Source organism: Lonchura striata, chromosome 2 (assembly GCF_050655825.1).
Source record: "Lonchura striata isolate lonStrDom1 chromosome 2, ASM5065582v1, whole genome shotgun sequence".
NCBI lineage: Eukaryota > Metazoa > Chordata > Aves > Passeriformes > Estrildidae > Lonchura > Lonchura striata.
Window position 1 is genome coordinate 72,868,413 of NC_140704.1, and position 19,288 is coordinate 72,887,700.

Below are 19,288 nucleotides of genomic sequence, written 5' to 3' on the forward strand. Positions count from 1 at the left end.
TTCCTTCCAAAGAAGAAATATAAGCTGGGCTTACCACCCAGTCTGAGAAGAACCATGATTCTTTCCTATTATGAGCCATATTTGTAGCCCTTCAACCTGATTTTAAGAAGGGACAGTGCTACATTGAAACCAATTACATAAACAATATTAATTATGAGCAAGCTGAAATGCAGCAGTAAGTCCAGTGTCCAGTTATCAGAAGGGACTTACTATGTTTTCCTTGCCTTGCTATATTTTGACAAGCCATACATTTGTTGAGCACTCCAAGCAGATCACATTACGATAAACTTAAGTCTTCATATTCTGTTGACAGTAGTTAATTATTACCAAGTAATAATTAACCTGACCTGTAAAATACTTGAGTATTTTTAGCTGCACAGTAAACAGCATCTGCCATGAAGACTTCAATCACAGGATTTGCATTATCATGTAGGAAAAAGTAATTACACTCAATAGTAATTACATACAGTAGCCCAACCTTCCATGATTAGGTAATTTAATTTAGTTTAAACACACACAATGATCAAGAATCTCAAACAATTTCAGAATAATCAAAATTTACAAAAAATTTACATGTGTTATTTGGAACATATTTAAGAGATTAATTATGGTTATTTCAGCTATTTCAAGACAGCTGGAAGTATTTTATATCACCAAGAACACTCAGAAGTAAAAGATTTTTAAGTTTCAAAATTAACTTTAGTTAATTTTTAACTCCAAATAAATACTGAAATTCTGAGAAAAGAAGCTTTCAGATTTGTTGTATTTTAGTGCATAAAGTTATCTGGAAATGTGCAGTGCAAGACTTCACTGTATTTTAATTTGCCTACAGAACGTTTACAGCCAGGTAAAGCAGAGAAACCTTTAGTACTGTAAACTGTGGTTGCTGACACTATTTTGCTACTAGGATAGTGCAGTTAAGTAGTCTCTGATACACTTTACCTTCACGTAACTGGGTTAGAAAGAACAACACAAAAAACCATGCACAAAACAAACTGTGTGCTTAGATGGTACAAAAGAAGACAACACATGGCCCTAAAAGTAACTTCCCTGACCTAGCAGAATTTGGAAGTTAGTACATACTTGCTATACAAAGAGCTACCTAGAACACAGAAGAGCTTGTCAGGTAGACCACAACTGCAGTTAAAATCATTCATTGCTTCCCAGCCCTCAACTGCCTTAGCTGCAGCACCTATTTCCCAGTAGATTACAGGATGGGAAGCAGATTGGACCAGCTCCTGTAGCCTTCTGAAGACGATACAGGTCTGGGGAACTAGAAAAGAAGAATGTGCCATTGAGGCACATGGATGGTCTGAACAGTGTAGTAGAAAAAGGAGTGAAGACAGCATTTCAGTCACAAGCTCTAAACACACTCTCCTACCCAAAGGAACGCCTTCCACCAATTTTACACTAAATAGCCAGCCAGCCAGATGTTCCTTAGCAACTGTGAAAAACTGCAGTTGAGGTAAGAGGAAAGACCTTATTAATGCCTTCCGCAGCAGCAAGAACTGAAGCACATACTAGAACTGAGCTGGTTCCACAGGTCTTTTACTAGTCCTTCGCTAATTTTAAAATTATGAGTACTCCTGTATCTCTGCAGTCATCTTTTCAGTACCTCAGACACACAGATTCTTACAGTCTAATGACTTTGTGCATTCCAGCTGGACTGTAGTAACTCCTAAATACATTCAAAAGCCAGCCATCAAGAGAAATGGATGCAAACCCTCCACAGACATTACTGCTGTGAACAAATACATAATCTTGCACTTGGCACCACATAAGCATTCATCAGTTAGCACCAGCATCTACAATGAAGGAATGTTCCTCAAGCCACTGGAACACTTAGGTGTTCTTAAGCCATTGTTCTCTAATGCCATACTGTGATACACCTTCTCCTTTTGGAGTACCGTGATAGTGCATCTGCTAAACTGGGACAACAACCCCCATAATGGTCCCTCTATGTTCTCTCGTTTAGTGGGATACAGGTGGCCTGAAGTATTATAAACAAGAATTGAACTATTAACTTCCTTCAATATTCAGGACTGAATTCTTAGCTCAGGGAGCAAACAGCACGTACATATTTCTTCACTAAGAGCATGTAGAAGGTTATACTATGAATTAATTCTGCACTGATGGGTTAAAAACAATATGGATTTCTGTGTCTGCTCAGACAGCAATACTGTTAGAAAACACAGTCAAGAATAGTGTCATTTTCAAAACACATTTTTATCTATTTTTCAAAAACCAGACACCAAGTAGTTCTCAATAAAGTACAAGAGCCTTACCCTGAAGACCTAAAACCTCAAATAAGGCCATGACCTATCAGTTAAGGATTTCTTCTTTGTATGTAGAGCATATTAACAGAAAAAACCAGAAACAATTTCATATCACACTATATTATATTACAAGGAAACTAAAGATGACTAAGTCAAATGCTATAGCATCTGCAACATAAACCAGCAAGCAAGAAATTCTTTTAAAAACCCACCCATTTAGGAAACCTTCCTCATACCTCCTCTTCACAGCAGTCAAATGTATTTTTGGGACAAACTACCTGGAGGTTTCAGGTAAAATGAGACACAGGTATACTTACAGGTGATTTTGTGAAAAGTTACAACTAAGGTATTGCAATATATCCTTTATTGCTTTTAAATGAGAAATAGAAGCTACAGCTTCTGCAGAGATAGCTCTTCATTTATGGCTTTAATGCAACTGATCTAATTTTAAACCCAGGCTCCAGATACTCACTCCCCTAGGCCAATTAGAGAAAACTCAAGCTCTTACAGGTGCTGGTAATACCAAATACAGTTTTAGGCATAAAAATAAGACAGTTTCTCATGGTAAGCACAGTAAGCTGCAGGAAAAAGTTGCCTGGTATGGTGTTGATCTGCAAGCTCTTGGAGGATAACAAGTTGCACAAACATCTGTTATGAGTAAGTTAACTTAGACAACCCTTTCCTGGAGAAGCATTCTGTACAATCTCTAGATTCTCTTCCTATTCTACAGATTTATATAGAAACTTGAAATTCATTTAATGGTAATTAAAATAACTTTACAGATATGCTTGACCCTCACTGAAACAATTTAGGATTTTCTCACAAAACTGAGAGGCTTTTAAAAATTCAGCATGTGTGTGCATTATTGACTCCTCCCTAATGTGACAGAATTTTCTGTTACTGCTCAAATAGTCAAATACCATTTGTGGTGAAACATGCAATTTCAGATGAAAATAACGGAATGAAACAGCATCTTAATATCTTAGCTCTCATTAATAAAAGAAACTCAAAACTTAAGTTTTGTCAGATTCTTGACTCTTTACTGGAATTGCAGGAAAATCCAAGAAATTTTAATCTGTCCAAAATCACAGCAAATCAAAGCTGAAAAAATGGTTCCTCTAACTGGATGATTAAAGGCTTATCAGGAGAGCTTCAGGGAGCAGGTAGAGTTTTTTCTACTAGAAACAAATCATTAATCCCATTTTTGCAGTAGATTTTCTAATTGGACTTCTAAAAGAATAACATCTCATAACGCACCCTTAAGAATAAATCTTCTACTTCCTATTTTATATGAGGACAACAGGATGAGACATGATTTCTTTCAGTCCTACACATCTATATTATTAGGCTATGACATAGTGACAGGTACAGGTATTCAGCAGATGTGTAGGCTTACAGGATAAGACATCTCCTTTTTGATACCAAAGCATTTAAAACAAATTTAAACAAAGCATATTCTTCTGAAACAAGAGACAATGTACTTTTCCCTTCATTAAAACCTATGAAAAGTGTGTCAAACCCTGAACTCCTGCAGTAACAAAACTATTTTTTGTTACTGTTAAATGGATCCTCACATTTTTTTCCTTCATGCACTGTCAATTCTGATCAGATGCAGAATCAGCAAAATTAATTCAGTGTCACCAACCTTTGTTGTCTGCAGCTATAAATCCAAGAATGTTTTCATGACGTAGCATAACTGTCTGATAAATTTCTGCTTCTCGAAACCATGATCGTTCTTCTCTTGAAGAAAATATCTTCACAGCAACTTCTTCTCCTCTCCACTTCCCCCGCCAGACTTCTCCAAAGCGACCCTTACCAATGCTTTCTTGAAGTACTATAGTTCTTGCGATTGTTCTTTGCACAAGTAAAGGTAAACCTAAAAAGATTTTACATTAACCTTAAATATCACTCTACAGAATAAGTACTTATCCCACATACTGAATACGAGATCCTATTTCTGTTAGGGATTTCTCTTAGAATGAACATACTCTCCAAGATTTTAACTGCTTGTTGAGGACTGCTAGCAAGCACATAGGTAAGATTCTGCCTTCACTCTTAAAAAGCTGGCTAACAAGTACTCATGGAGATTATGCTACAAACTACTTCTATGGTTGTCAAAAACACAACACAAACTTCCTTTCAGTTAGGAATGCTGTCACTTTCTGAGCCATAGAGTTTTATTTAAATACAAAAAAAAACCAATAATGAGACAGTCAGGACCAGGTTTAGGGCTTTTTTTTTTTTGGTTGCTTGTCAGTGATGAGTTTTTTCTTTATTTTTGGAAAAAGGATCTGCCCATAACTCTCTTTGCAAAGCAATTTAAGAGCACTTTTGCTACTGATTAATTTAGTTGGCTTGTCACTAGATAGTCCATTTCTAAGTTAGTAAGCACATGTATCAGCAACACCAACCACTGAAAATCCTCACTCATGCCCAAGTGTGCCAATAGCATCTTAGTAATCCTGAGTCACTGTAAAATAGGAAAACATCCCTGTAATGCAAGCTTCCCACTTTAGAGGTCATTCTTGTGCATCTCACTATAATTATAATTGAGAAAAATGTTTACACTCATCAAGGTTTTATAGCTTTGGAACGTTCACATGCTTTCAACACACATCACATCTTCAGTAATTTTATACAACAAGCAGCACCGGCATCCCTCAACCAGGCTGGGCTTTTGTTTATTTTAAATCTTTCCTGTTGGAACTACAGGGCTTGTCACTGGATTCCACACTGATACTACACTGCAGGATGAAAACATCAGCCAGGTTATCTGCTTACAATAAGCTCTTTTTGAATAGGATTATTTCACTTTAACCAAACACTTTACAAAGTAATCTGTTATTCTATAATCACTGCTCCAATATCTGACAGAACACCTTATGTTATAGAAAATAAATCCTAACTAATAGCTCAGATAATTAATTCTTGTCCACCTTTGGACAGTCTTTGCTAACAGCAGCACTAGAAGAACATCTGATCTGGTTGGCAGCATTGCCATACTTGTGTCTCAGTCTGAGAAGAACAAATTAAAACATTGCAGTGTACAAGAAAAGCTCAAAAATTCTAGACCTACAGAAATTTTCTGTATGGTCTACACTGACAACATACCTACACAAAGATAGGAAGGAAAAAAAATGCACACCATACCAGCAATTTAATCATTGTCAGGTGCTGTAATACTTTCTATTGCAAAAGTTAAAACTTTTGCTCTAATAGTCCTCAGGTGAATTGTGCTGCATGCCCAAACTATAGAGGCTCTTCTGTGAAGCCTAACCTTCATTCCCTATGTACAGACTTTTGAAATGTAGAAGAGGCCAGACTAAAACAACCGCAGGACCAAATTCAACCCTGAAAACATAAAATTTGACTTGATTGGTCAGAGAAAGTTTCTTCCTTAGAATTTATGCACTACCGCAAAATCTATAAGCAAATATCAAATAGAAGCTGATTCTGTGTACCTGAAATGGGTGATAGGCCATACAGTTGTATCAGAAAAACGTTTGCATATTCCCACATTCAGATGCACTGCTCTCAACTTGCTGCACCTTTTATAGACATCTCTCCTTTTTTAACATCTATGTCCAAGGATATCAGCTATCTGCTAAAAATATATAAACCTCTAAACGTTCTAGACAGAAAGCATTTCAATTTCACATTACAAATTCCCATTCATGACATTAACATGTCACTGTAGGATAAAAACCCTGCTGTGATCTATCCATTTACTCCTGTATTTATTTTTATAATATTTACAAGATTCAACTTGCTTCTGTTTGTCTGAAACTAATCTTTCCCTTACTACTGCTTCTTCTAGAAGACTGGAATCCATATTTATCTTGCATTCATAGCAATTCATTACAGATTCTGTTGCAACTGAGCAATTTCCTCATTTTGCTATAGAAGAAACACAGCCCTGTATCACCAGGAACTTGAGCAACTGCTGTACTGTAAACCAGACTGCCCGAAAAGCATCTCACAGCAATCTACAGCCTCAGCCTTTCACATACACATTGGGCATGACTGTACTCCAAGCTCTTGGATACACCTTCTTTTAACTGTGCATGAAGAAAAATGATAGCCAGTTTGCCAATTGGGAGAACAAGAAAATTTGAGCCCATATTAAATTCAACAACAGCTCAGTGTCTGACACCTTGTATTTAGGTCATCCTTGACACCATGGTCATCTTGATTTATTCCTGAAACCATCATCATTTTCTTATATCATAAGGCATCCTCAAGCCTTCTGAAAGTTCACAAAAAAAATAATGTTCATTTTCTTTTCCAAATATTAAGTGTACTCTGATTAGTTTAGTGACTTTCTAATACATAAGGAGTTTGTAACTAAATTAGATCATTCAGCAATTAAGTTCTAGAGCACTACAGGTAGCCAACAAAAGCAGCTGCTAGAATTTTGTTCTTGTTTATAAGTCTTTACACAGAAGACCTCCTCTGATGAGTAATAAAAAGCCATCATTCCATGAACTGTGAAAAATCTTATTCCCTTCAAGCTTGTATGAATTGCAAAATAGTTTTTAAGAAGCTTTATAATAATTTCAACTGATTCAACTTTGCATTGATTCCTGTGACCCTTTAGATTTCCAAATAGCTTAAGTTCCTGCTGGAAGTCGCCTACCAATACTCTCCAAAACTTTTCCTTGTTACAGACAATTCTTCCTACTCCCTTGTAACTAAGTGATTTCGTCATTTGTGAGTTAAGACAGTAACAGATGGGCGTCCCCATCTGTCTATACAATATGTAGTTGATATTTAGAGATCTACATCATTATCTGAAAATCATTCTCAGCTCCAAGAGGCTTTGAAATCCTTCTCTTAGAAGCTGTAGCTTTGCCAGAAGGATCTATTTTAGATGTTTCATTAATTCTTTTCATGGAGTATCTCCTTATTTCAGGTCTTGCTCGTCATAGAACATAATGGCAACACTAACGTTAAGTCAAGAACAAATAATTAATAGCAGCTTACTATTCATCATTGCAGCAAATGAATCCTACTCCCTTTTGATCTGAACAGGAAGCTCATTTTCAGAGTTCTGATTATTTCTCTGTTTTATACACTTCTCATCAGAGAATACTGAACCAACAAAATTGGTAGAATACTTTTTATTCTACTATGAGCTTTTCTGGTCTCTCAGCAGGAATTTAAGAGTAGAAATGGCTTTTGTGTCACCAAATGAAACACTTCCTTAGCTGTGCCTCTTGGGTCTGGATTATTTTGCTCATTTTATACATATTCATTGTGTTTTGGCAACCTCTTGTCCCAACACCACCCCTTTCAGATATTTTAGTTTCTGACAGGGTTAAGCACTGTTTTAACTAGCAGCTGTGACTTTTCTCCTTCTGAAGACCCTTTTCTCTACCCCCAGTTTATTCCATAAAGATACAGCCATCTCAACTTTAAATGTCCTTTACCCAAAGTCTGGATTAAAATACACATTTAAATGAGATTCAAATGCTGCAGGCATACTGCAGGACACACAAAAGTTATAAAGTGCTAGGGCACTGTGAATTTGTATAGTCATTGATTGACTAATTTTGAGACAAAGTTACACATGTCATTACAAATATACACAATGCCAACAGTACAGAAAGCAAGTACCTGAAGCATCTCCTATTTCACTGTCATAATCCAAGTGAAGTAGAGAACACTAAATAAGGCTAATACTGGTCTTACAAACAGCTCAACAATATGGAACTCACTGCAGCTGAAATCAAAGATTCCTTTTAAGGAAACATTCAGCCTTGCTTTACAGCCTTTCAAGCATAAAAGCAAATTAGTGAAGAGGCTTCCTTAGGGATAAGTCAAATTCAACCACATTTGTTGGTTTTGCTCCTTGGATGCATTCACCAGTAGTCAATGCTCAAATACCATAGTAGGTCAGGTGCTCTGGGAGTCTAGACCAGCCTGAGTGCCCTGAATTCAGCTGAGAAAGCTTAGCAATTCCCTAGCACACTCCTTTTACTTAATGAGTAATTTGCAAATAGGCAAGGGAAAGGGTCAGTAGTTTCTAGCCATGTGTTCCAGAGGAAGAATTTTAAGTTTCTTCTAGCTTGTATTCTTTGCTTTTCATGAGCTTATTTTGAAGGAGTACTTCCAGAGTTCTCAAACAAAAAAAAAAGAGGTTCGGAATCACCACAGGTAAGAATGCCAGAAGAAAAAATGGGAGGATAATTCCTGATAATGAATGAAAAGATCAATTAACACCTAAGTTTGAATTTCAATTAGAAATTGCTTTCAGTCTTCCTTAAGAAAAGCCCAGATCTGCAGACATTAAGTAGAAAGTGTTACAATTCTAATAGTGTAACAATAATATATATATAAAATCTCTTTCAATTCCAGAATATGTTAATCTCTGACTCATCCATATTATCTGTATCTCTGACTACTGCATACCCCTCCTAGAGCAAACATAACTGGAGACCTAAGTCCAGTACTTGCATTTATCAATCTCTAGCCCAATATATTGGAAGTTCTGTTAACCACTTTCACTATCTGACTTAGTTACTCCTGTTAGTAAGTGAGAAAATTTATATAAACATAAACTACTAAAACTCCAGTTCTAACCAGAGAACAACTTACCCTTATCAGTATCAAATCTTATTGGACACACAAAAGCTTTCTCAGCTGAAACATACTGACCTATACACCTAGTGCAAACTCACCTTCTTTAGGGAAGATATGACTAAAATTAATTTTTGATCTAGATTTTAAACATGTCCAGCAAGTTTCATTAATTTTATTTGACAAAGCAATGGACTCTAAACAGTTTAACCAGTTACCATCCTTGGAAAACAAAAACAACCTAGATGCTTGGGTTTTGTTGCCTGAATTTTTTCCAGTTCTGGGTAAATAAAAGATACAGCAGTTGAGAACCAAACACCATATTTATTTGTAGAAAGTATCCTGAAAGAGCATGGATGTTTTAACACATATGTTTGAAAGTAGCAGGAATAACTTTCAGTATTTAATTTTTTAAATTTTATGTAGTAGAAGGTTGCTAAAAGCTTGCAGTACACAATTTGACATCTCTTTCCCTATCACAGACCAAAGATCAATTAATTCATGCAATGATTTACCTGGCACATCATCCCCTAACAACACCTATTAAACTACATTTCTATGACACAGAGCACCATAATCCTATAAGCAATTAACAATTGGAGTTACAATAGCTGAAACTCTATGCAGTGAACATACTAATGCCTCATCTGCCCAGAGCAACACCTCTTCAAGCCAGAATTAAAACAAAAAACCCACAAAATCAAGGCACAGACATTCATCAGACATGGTCTGCATATTGAATCCATCCTGTATACAGAAATGCTATTTGCAATTGAAAAATATCTTTTGTAAGGAAATAACTGTCTACAATAGTAACTCAGAATATTCTTCATACTCCAATAGCTACATCTATAAATTAAGTTTCAATTTAAAGCTAAAAAATATCCTTCACAAAATTATCTAAAAACCACAGAAGATGGTTGTTTAGATAGATTGCACAGAACAAAAAAGGTAAATGACAGCCTTACAGAACACAAAACGTTTACAATAGATGACCGCAATATTCCCTGAATTATATAATTTATATAAATTTATATAAAAACTACTTTGAGAATGATAAGAAAAGGCAGCAATAATTCAGTGTTTCTTTCACTTATTTTCATACATTCAATCTTTACTGATATTGACTGAATGTATATGGAAGTTTCTTTTCTAGTATGATCTCCAGTTAATTATAAGTTAAAGCAGTTGACGATATTAAAAAAAATAGATGTCTTACAAGGCTCTTAAGCACAGAGTAATTACTACTAGAAATGTCACATTACCTGATCCAGAACCTGAAGTTGTCATATCATAAATTAAATCCTTTAAAGTGGTTCCTTCTGATATAAAGGGACGATCCAATGAAGGGTCTTCTTCACTTGGCACACGATGATGAATTACAGTACGATTATGACAAAGGTATAGAATCAACATCAGTGAAATGCAGACAAAGCAGACAGGTCCAGCAATGACAGCAGCCAGTTCCACAGGTCCTAGGTTAGAAGCTGATCTTTCTGGAGTAGGGCCTGAGAGTTAAAATAAAAGAAAATGATAAAAACCATTGATTTCCTTTTATTCTACTAAACTTATAGTACCCCACAGCAATACTCAAATTATTTTAATGCATTTGTTAAAGCTTTTACACAGTAACTTTTTTCAGAATCAAAGTAAGTACTACAAAGAACAAAAGCTATGTGCTCATTTACACTTTTCATTTAAGTCTTCAAAACTGTCCCTAACATCCCTATCCAGAATATAACTCTTGTTCAAATATCATGAAATTCTCTTTACAGAATCTAAGTTGTACTTTAAACCTTCAAATTTACCTACACTTCCACTCTTACAGAATTTTGTTGGAAAAAAATGAAAAAAAAAAAAATCAAACAAACGAAAGAGTAAAAATCCTAACCCCCTTACCTGGTGTTGGAATTGGAAGTTCTACTTTATTGCAGAGAGGTGTGTTACAGCAATGAGACACAGTATGGACTCCATCTCTGGTGGAGGGGGAACAAACAAATGGCCTGTCTCGGGGAATCAGATCAATTTCTGCTATGCACATACTGTTGCGCATTATTTTGTCTGCAGTTCGAGTTACTGAGGCAAAACACACTCCATCTGTCATACATGTAAAGTTGTCTTTTGTACATAGCTGGCAGTAACACTCTAATTCTGCATTGAGAAAAAAAAAAACATTCATGTTAGTATTGGTACATGTTCTGAGTTGAGAAGCAATTTGAATGACTAAAGAAATACAAATTCAGAATGCTAGGAGGCTGTTTTGCTTATATAAACACAGAACAGCAACACTAAAAAAGTACTACAAGGCCTTTTAGTGGGACAATAAAATTGGAAGATGAGCAGAAGAAAGTAATATTTAGATCGGAAATCATCTCTCTTTACACAATAATGTATTAAAAGACAAAGGTTAAAATCCTAGCTGTTGTCCAGATAAAGAAGCACCACTACAGTTCCTCCTACTAATGTTCTAGACTTTCGAAACAACACTGTATGCAAGTCTGCTATTTTCAAACTGAATACAAATAATGCCTTTTTTATCGACAATAACCACAGGTACAGCTTAATAAGTGACAAATTGGATGCTGCTGGTTACCTAAGATTAGTATGTTATGCATTACTTGATGGTTTCCATTTTGTGCCAAAAGGGCAAATACCAGCTTAATCCTCATTAAAAACCAAACCCTGCCTGATCCTTTCACAGAAGCAGAATGTGGTTTAGACTTATAATTTATAAAACCACAGGGAAATGCTTTCTTCCATTACTCAAGGTGGTGATTTACTAAAGCTATAAATTGCAGTAGTAAAGGAGAGGGCATGGAGAAGGAAGCAGGAATGACAGGCTAATCATCCTAAGATGATCAGGTTTCATTCTTCACATTGCAGAAGTTCTTGAAGAAGGAAGACTACTACTCCTAATTTCTTTCTGTACGCCTTTCTGCATTTACAGCACCAAAGCCATGCAGAAAACAGTGCAGGAGCAACAATGAAAGTATCAATATATCTTGAGTCCACTTGTTCAACTGTGAGGAGGGGAAACTGGCCTAGAACTTGCATACGTGCACACAGAAACATTAAAATACAGAACTTAAACGAATTTAAAATCTTCAACATTTATGATCAAAACAAAAAAAAAATGCCCTGAGCCATAAAAATAGTCTCTTTCAGGGTTAAATACAAAAACTCATACCAAAATAATGAGGATTAACAGGTGGCAATCAAAAGGTCCTCCTAATCTGAAATCTGGCATTTCACCTAAATTAAAGAGTTTACTATAACCATATGGATTGCCTTGGATTTTACACCCCTTTCTGTCACCGGTTATCTTGGATTTAAATAAATGGCAATCTGATCTCAAATACATATGTATGTAATCTCAAAGTTTGATTCCTGAGAAACATTTTCTTAAAACACCCCCTTCCCACAAGATTTTGAATCAAACCGTATCACTGCCAATCATCTTCTACTGTTACTGAAGAGATTTGATCAAATTCTTGGGACCCACTATAGAAAGATAATCCTGTTCCAGAGAGATTCACCAGCACACAGACCAGTCAGAAAAAGGGAGAAAGAAAACCCTACAAATGGGTTAGAATTTTTTTTTCTACTGTGAAGATTATTGAAAAAAATAATTAGAAGGTAGATGAAATGAGAACTGGCATTCAGGAAGGTAAAGCTTAACAGCATCACTTCTTGCACATCTTTCCCTGCCTCATCAGGGAAGTAAGGAAAGTCTTATTATAGACTTTAGAGTTTAAACTTATAGTTTAACTACAAGAAAATGTAACATTTATTTTCATGTTGCTGTCCCTTTGGTAATTTATGCCTGAACAAATATTTCTCAGTCTATCAAAACCATTAAAAATTTCCTAAAATATTTACACACACTATTTCTTTCAACTTTTAAAGTGAGCACACCTTTATCTCACTTGTGACTTTCACCTACTTAAACAGTAATTGTGGCTCATCACAACAGCACATGCATCGGAATGCCCAGAGCAAGAGATTCAGTGAGATATAATTACATTGAATCACTGTGCAGAGGCCAAGTTACTTGAAGTGAAAAATTACATTTGGGTTGCCCTTGTTACACTTATTAATTTTCCTGGTCTTGTGAAGCTGCAGACACACTGTTCCAGTCATGACTAAATAAAGCATTTTGTGCCCTATCTTTCTCAGTCACTTTGTTCCCACTTCTCTTTTGCCATAGAATTCCCACTTAGTGCAATTTGATAAAATTTACACTTTCATTCTTGTTTGATGCCACCATCTTCACCATCTCCACCATCTCCTGACAAGACACAATTCACTGCCACACATATCGGAATGATTTCCTCGGCATAAATAAATCATTAGTCCCTTCTGAAGCTACTCTCCCCCTCCCATAAGAGGCCTAAACAATGCCTAGTCAGCTGAATAGTAAAGCTTCTAGGAATACAGGTTTTTGCTGCTCTCTAGTGGACACACTCTTAAAAAAAGAAATAAAACAGCTCGTTAAAAATGCTTCAGTCCTCTTCCAACTCTGGCCACTTAACAACTCTTCATGCCTTCCAACTCGAGCAAGTAACAATAGAATTTCCATGTTTTAGTAAAAGGTAGACTAATTCAGCATTTTCAGCAACAATCCATACCAAGAGGTAAAAATATGGAATCAGAATATCCTTGCCCATATCTCATTCGCCAGTTATCTGTGTGTAAAGAACATAAACTACAACTACACGAACACATCATAGATGAGATTTAACATCAGCATGAGGTGTCAATGACCAACTAGAGTTAAATTACTTAATTCCTATAAGGAAGCATTTTCACTTATAACTGATATAAAAGAAAATCCCATACTGTTGTCCTCTTGGAGATAGAATTTTTTGCTTTTCATCCAAGTAGTTTCTGTTATTATCAAAGAAATGTTACAGTAATTTAAAAAACTCGGACAGAAATCAGTCATATCTCCAAGTTCACTTTAATAAATACACACATTTCTATTATGGAATGATAGCAGAAAGGGATGAGAAACTGACAACTCTGATGTAAGCTGACCTTCTAGAGCCAGTGAATCTCTCAGGGAAAATGCATTTCAATGCATTTGGTAAACACAGTTTAAATCTACTACCACGAAAAGCACTTTAAAAACTACTGAAGAAGAGTAAAAAAGTACTCAATCCAATCTGTCCTTGGCAGAGAACTATTTTTTAAAAAAATTATTATAACATTTTTTGGATTGAACCATTAGCATGAAGGTCCACTATCGACTAGTTAAAGTTCATGTCTGTATAAATGATACAAGGCTAGGGAAATGACAATGCAAACAGATAAACAAATGCCCTGGAAATCATACGATCAGGGATGTAGCCAAGAGCAGAAATTGGGTCAACACAGCAATGTAGTTCCTTGTGCATTACATTTTGTCACTGCCATTCTACATATTAATTTCTGCTTTTTGAGACTGACTACCCTAAAAGAATCAGTGAGACAATGCTGTTGTGAAAGTGAGGGTGTGTGCGTTATGACATTATCACATCATACAAGTTATCAACAGCATATTTCTCATATCACAAGATTAACATCTTGTGTTGAATACCATTACTTGTGTAGTTGCTCAAACTCCGAGTTTGACAGTTTTGCCTTTCCTTTACCAAGTCTCTCTTGCATGAATGTTGCAGTCTGGAAGCCCCCAGTGAGAGTAAAGCAAGCTGGCTGCATGAATGAAACCCTGAAATTATGCAGCTTGACAAGACTTAAAATTAGCTGGCCGAGATATTAACACTACATACAAAATGTGAACAGAGAATTAAGTACACTCTAACCACTTAACTTTTACAAATCTGAATCAAAACCAGACTGTTACCTACTGAAACAGGTTTTTTTGTATATGCTGTCTATCTGAAGAAAGAAAATTACTGAAAAACTTTTTTAGTTACATAAAACCCTATGAATCACTATGTAACATTTGTTTACATCCTGCATCACTTCTTCAACCAGACAGTTTAGCACAGAACACCACCTTCAGCCAAAGAATTTATAGATGGAAATTTTAAGCTGAGACATTGTCTTCCAAAGGATGCTAACAAGGAGCAGTACAGAAGTTAAAACTTGTGAAGTGCTCTAAAAAAACCTCAAACTCACATCTTACTGCAAACAATTAACAATTTCACATTGTTAATACTTTATTTAATACTATATTTTTGCTTTACAAATTTAAAAAAGACAAATAGTCACAGCACCCAAAAGCAACATTTTGCTAAAAAAGACACTTCTCTTGAAGACATTACCACTGTTCCTACATGAATATTACAAATTTTGAAGCCAAAACGTCACCAGAAAGCAGAACTTCATCAGAAGAGCAATCACAATTATTGGTTCCATAAGATGCAGAGTTTCAAGGGAATAAAGGAGCAAGGCTATTATGTGCAAGAGACAAAACCACATTTTTAGGGATATGAGCAAAAGGGTTTCATGCTCACTGGTAGCTCTTTCCCTGTCCAATAACACTTGCCAAAGGAAAAAAAGAATAATACATAACAGTGCAAATGTCAGCTTCTGAGTCTAATTCAGACAATCGCCTCAAACAATACACCTGACTCATCTCTGAACTCTTTTAGCTCAAGATACAAAAAGGTTTCAATCTTAAAATATCTGGGACATAGGTACAGTTTTTAAAATCACAATACTTTATGGCCTCCACTAACACATTCTTCTCACAAAGGCAATAATTAAAAGTTTCACTGTTGTAACAGCACCGGGTATCAAGTTTTCAGGAAAACTTTCACATAGATTTCATCCATCTTCCTTCTTGCAAACAGCAGGTCTTGTCAAACAAAGTGATGCACTCAAGAAAACAGATAAATTACTATGAAGTACCCACAACTTGTAAATAGCGATAAAATCTTGTGTAAAATCCCAACTTCACAAAAGTGATATTATATTCTGCGCAATGTAGGAGCCAAATGGCACTTTTAGTTTTCTTGACATCTATCAAAAACACTACCCAGAGATATATGTTCATGCCTCTTAGAGCATAATACAGTAACAATTTGTTTCTTCTCTGGTAGAAGAATAAGCTTTAAAAAAAACCCAAACTAACAGAAGAAAGCTAAATTTAAAAGCCCAGATCATAATTTTACAAGCATTATGACAACAGAAGGATCTTTATTTGTACTTTTAAATTTATTCCACCATATTAATCAGATTGTTATCTTTATTTGCAGTTAGAAGCAATTGTCTGAATTCAAGAATTTTCAAGTGGTGACTCCCCAGAACTTCAGAAGACTAAAGACTATGGCGTACACAGTGAAAACCAGAAAGCTTATTTTCAGACTCTGTCTTAAAAATTAAGGCTGTTCAGCTAGCTGCTGGGATTCATTACATACCTGACCTCCATATAAACCGTATCACAAGATGACTCATCCACACAGTAACACCAGCACATTGCAGAACAGCCCCAGCAGAGGCAACCAGAAATTGCCCAACTTCTGTCAACTCACAGTAAGAAGTACCAGTACCCAAATCATACCTTGAACTACTCTATCAACTTAGACCATAATGTTCAGGCAAATTACCTGCCTCACCCATACCAGGGCCTCTGGATGAGCTATGGATCATGAATCCTGGATTTCTTCCAATTCCATTGAACAGAGAGGATTTATCTTTTATTAAACAAAAGGTAGCACACCATCACTTCCACCCATAAGGTTTTGTATGGAAGTCTGTTGCCTTGTTTTCACACAAAGCTTTTAGACCTTAATTTCATGCTTCAGATTAAGGGAAAACTGTTGGATTGATGGGAGGCATTAAAAGGGAAAAAGTTCAAAGCTCAAATTGAACTAAAATTTCCTTCAACTACTAAATTGAATGTGTTACATAAGAAAGCTTTAAATTATTAAAGCCTGCCGCACCTTTTCAAGAACATAAGAACAACCCATGGGTAACTTAAGCTTATTTCAGTGTTTCCACATCAGAGATCTTGCATCGCCTTCAGTAAGAATATGTGTGATTAACACTACATGTTAATACAGCAAGTGATGCTTTAAGTAGCTTTTTTTTCACCATGACTACCATTTTAGATTGAATTATATACAGCATGGTATAGATCCAGACTGAGGGACTTCTTAAAGCTGTAACTGAAAAAGTTGTGGTGCTTCTCCACTTCCTTTTTAAAATCCAAAGCAATATATAATCCATTAGGCCATATGTCCCAAACTGCTAACCGCAGAACAACCTGCACATTCAAAAAAAAAAAAAAAAAAAACAAAACGAAAAAAGAAAACCACCCGAATCTTCCATTTATGAATGCTGTCAAGCACTCCCAATGTTTCTTGCACTAGCTCTGCAACAGCACAGTCTGATATCAAATCTCTCGCAAAAAAGCACAGGTACAGGAGACTGGAGAACACAACCGTTTCGCTGTACAACATTCACCCAAAGATTTCATTTCCACACGGCTCGACCCGCACCGAGCACACAGGCGAGGGCGTGCTGGACCAAAAGTTCGCCTGTCCCCCCAGCACCGTGACAGCAGCACACGGTGCTGCAGCGCGCAGCACAGCGGGGGCAGCCCCCTGTCACCTCCGCGACGTGGGACATTCAACACGTCTCTGCCCCGCCGCTCCTCCCGGGCACCACTACGAGCGCCCTGCGGCGGCCCGGGGGCTGCCGCTCCCGCCGCCGCCGGGCACCCCGCCCGGGAGCTCCCAGGAGCTGGCGGACAGATAGACAGGGGAGCTCCGGCAGCTCCAGGAGCCTCAGCTGCCTTCGCGGGCCAAGGCCACACGCACCCCCCCGGGCGGACATCAGGATAGAAAGTTAACGCGGGCAGACATCGCCCGAAGCGCTGCTCAGCCGGGCCGAGGAAGTAGCGGCGGGGGCCGAGGGGACCCTTCCCGCCGCCCCTCCCGCGGAGCCGCCGCCGCTCTCGGCCAACAAAGGGCCGAGCGGTCCCCGCCGGGCTCGGACACCGGGGGTGGGGGGAAGGTGACTCCGCCCCAGCCGGCCCCTCCGCCATGTTGTTGAAAGGAACCGGCGGGGATCCGCCGCCCCCCGCCGATCTCCCCACGCACCCCCACACGCCGCTCCGGGACACCACCGCCGCGCCCGCCGCCTCTCTCCGCTCCCGCGCCCCCCTGCGCACTCACCGCCCACCGCGGGGCAGAGCAGCGAGGCCGCAGCCAGGCACAGCAGGGCCCAGGGACGCCGCCGAGTAGCCGCTGCCATGTCCTGGCCGCGACTCCCCGGAGCCGGGATCCGCCTCGCGACGCGCGCCCGCTCCGCCCGCCCAGGGACCGGCGCGGCGCCCGCGCTGCGTGCGCCCTCCCGGCCCGCTCCGGCCGCGAATGCCGCCGACGCGGCGGCGGCGGCGCCGCCTGATTGGTCGCTGCGCCCCGGCCCCGCCCCGCGGCGGCCGCGGGCAGCCCCGACAACAACAGGCGGCGGGAGCGGGGCGCGACCTGCGCGGCGGCGGCGCGGGGCGGGGCGGTGGCACCCCCTCCCGGCGGGTGAGAACGGCAGAGCGGCCGCTCTGTCCCCTCGATGCCGCTCCCGAAGGGGCTCGAGCGGGCTTGGAGTTTCCCTGCGTCCGGGTGCTGCGAGAGCGCTCGGGTTAGCGGCTGAGGCGCTGCCAGCAGCGAGGAGGGAGCGCTGGCAGCGCTGCACTGCGCGGAGTCCCGGGAGCATCGGCTCCGATGGAAGGCAGGTGCGGGGGCCTGTGGGCAGCCCTCGAGTTGCCTCCGGAGAGGAGGAAAGCAGCGGGAGCGGAGGAATTGCTCCTCCTGGGAGGCGCTGCGAGTGGGCAGGCGGAGCGTGCGGAGCCCCGGGCGGTCGCGGCGGGGCCGCAGCGCAGGGGCAGCTCCCGCTCCTTGCCCGCGGCACGGGACCGCCCGGCGCTCCCGCGGCAGCCCCGCGGCCGCTCCGCCGTCCCGCAGCGGAGGGTTTTCCCTCTCCTCAGCGGCAGTCTCAGCGCTGAGCTCACAGGCTTTGTCCCCGTGCGAGGGAAGAGCGGTGCCAGGCGACAGGTGTAGCTGCCAGCTTATTGCACAGCCTGCGCTTAACTTCAGGAGTTAACTGGGAATCGCAGACTCGTGCAGTCCGAATACCCGTCGGAGGTACACCTTGAATCTTAAATCCTGGGGCAACTAGGATGTACCTCGTGAGGAAAATGACCGTGACTGAGGTTGTTACTTCTATCCACCACTTTATTAGCTTTGCATGGGTGGCAGAGTAGGAGGAGAGGCTCTCTTCTTCCCTCTTGGGATCAGGTAACGATTCTCCCAGCAGTTACCTGATTGCTCTGGGAATCCGCCCCCTCCCCCCCTCGCCCCCCCCGCTCAAATATCTGACTGTTGTGTCCAGACCCTGAATCAGTTCAGAATCTCTCAGCATATGCCTTTATACTCCCTTTGTTGCTTATTTTGCATGGAGTGTGACCCTCCCGTCATAGGCCA

The 19,288-nt window shown here is 39.5% G+C and overlaps 1 protein-coding gene across 1 annotated transcript in view; it reads right to left on the reverse strand.

Moving 5' to 3' along the window:
- Window positions 1-18,200, reverse strand: part of TGFBR1 (transforming growth factor beta receptor 1) — a 33,756-nt gene extending 15,556 nt beyond the window's left edge. The window contains exons 1-4 of the mRNA XM_021553408.3: window positions 17,984-18,200; window positions 10,755-11,006; window positions 10,121-10,363; window positions 3,922-4,152 (exon numbers count right to left, since the gene is read on the reverse strand). Of these exons, the coding sequence (XP_021409083.1) occupies window positions 3,922-4,152; window positions 10,121-10,363; window positions 10,755-11,006; window positions 17,984-18,062 (805 nt within the window). The 5' untranslated portion in view covers window positions 18,063-18,200. The remainder of the gene's footprint in view (window positions 1-3,921; window positions 4,153-10,120; window positions 10,364-10,754; window positions 11,007-17,983) is intronic.
- Window positions 18,201-19,288: the final 1,088 nt, after the last annotated feature.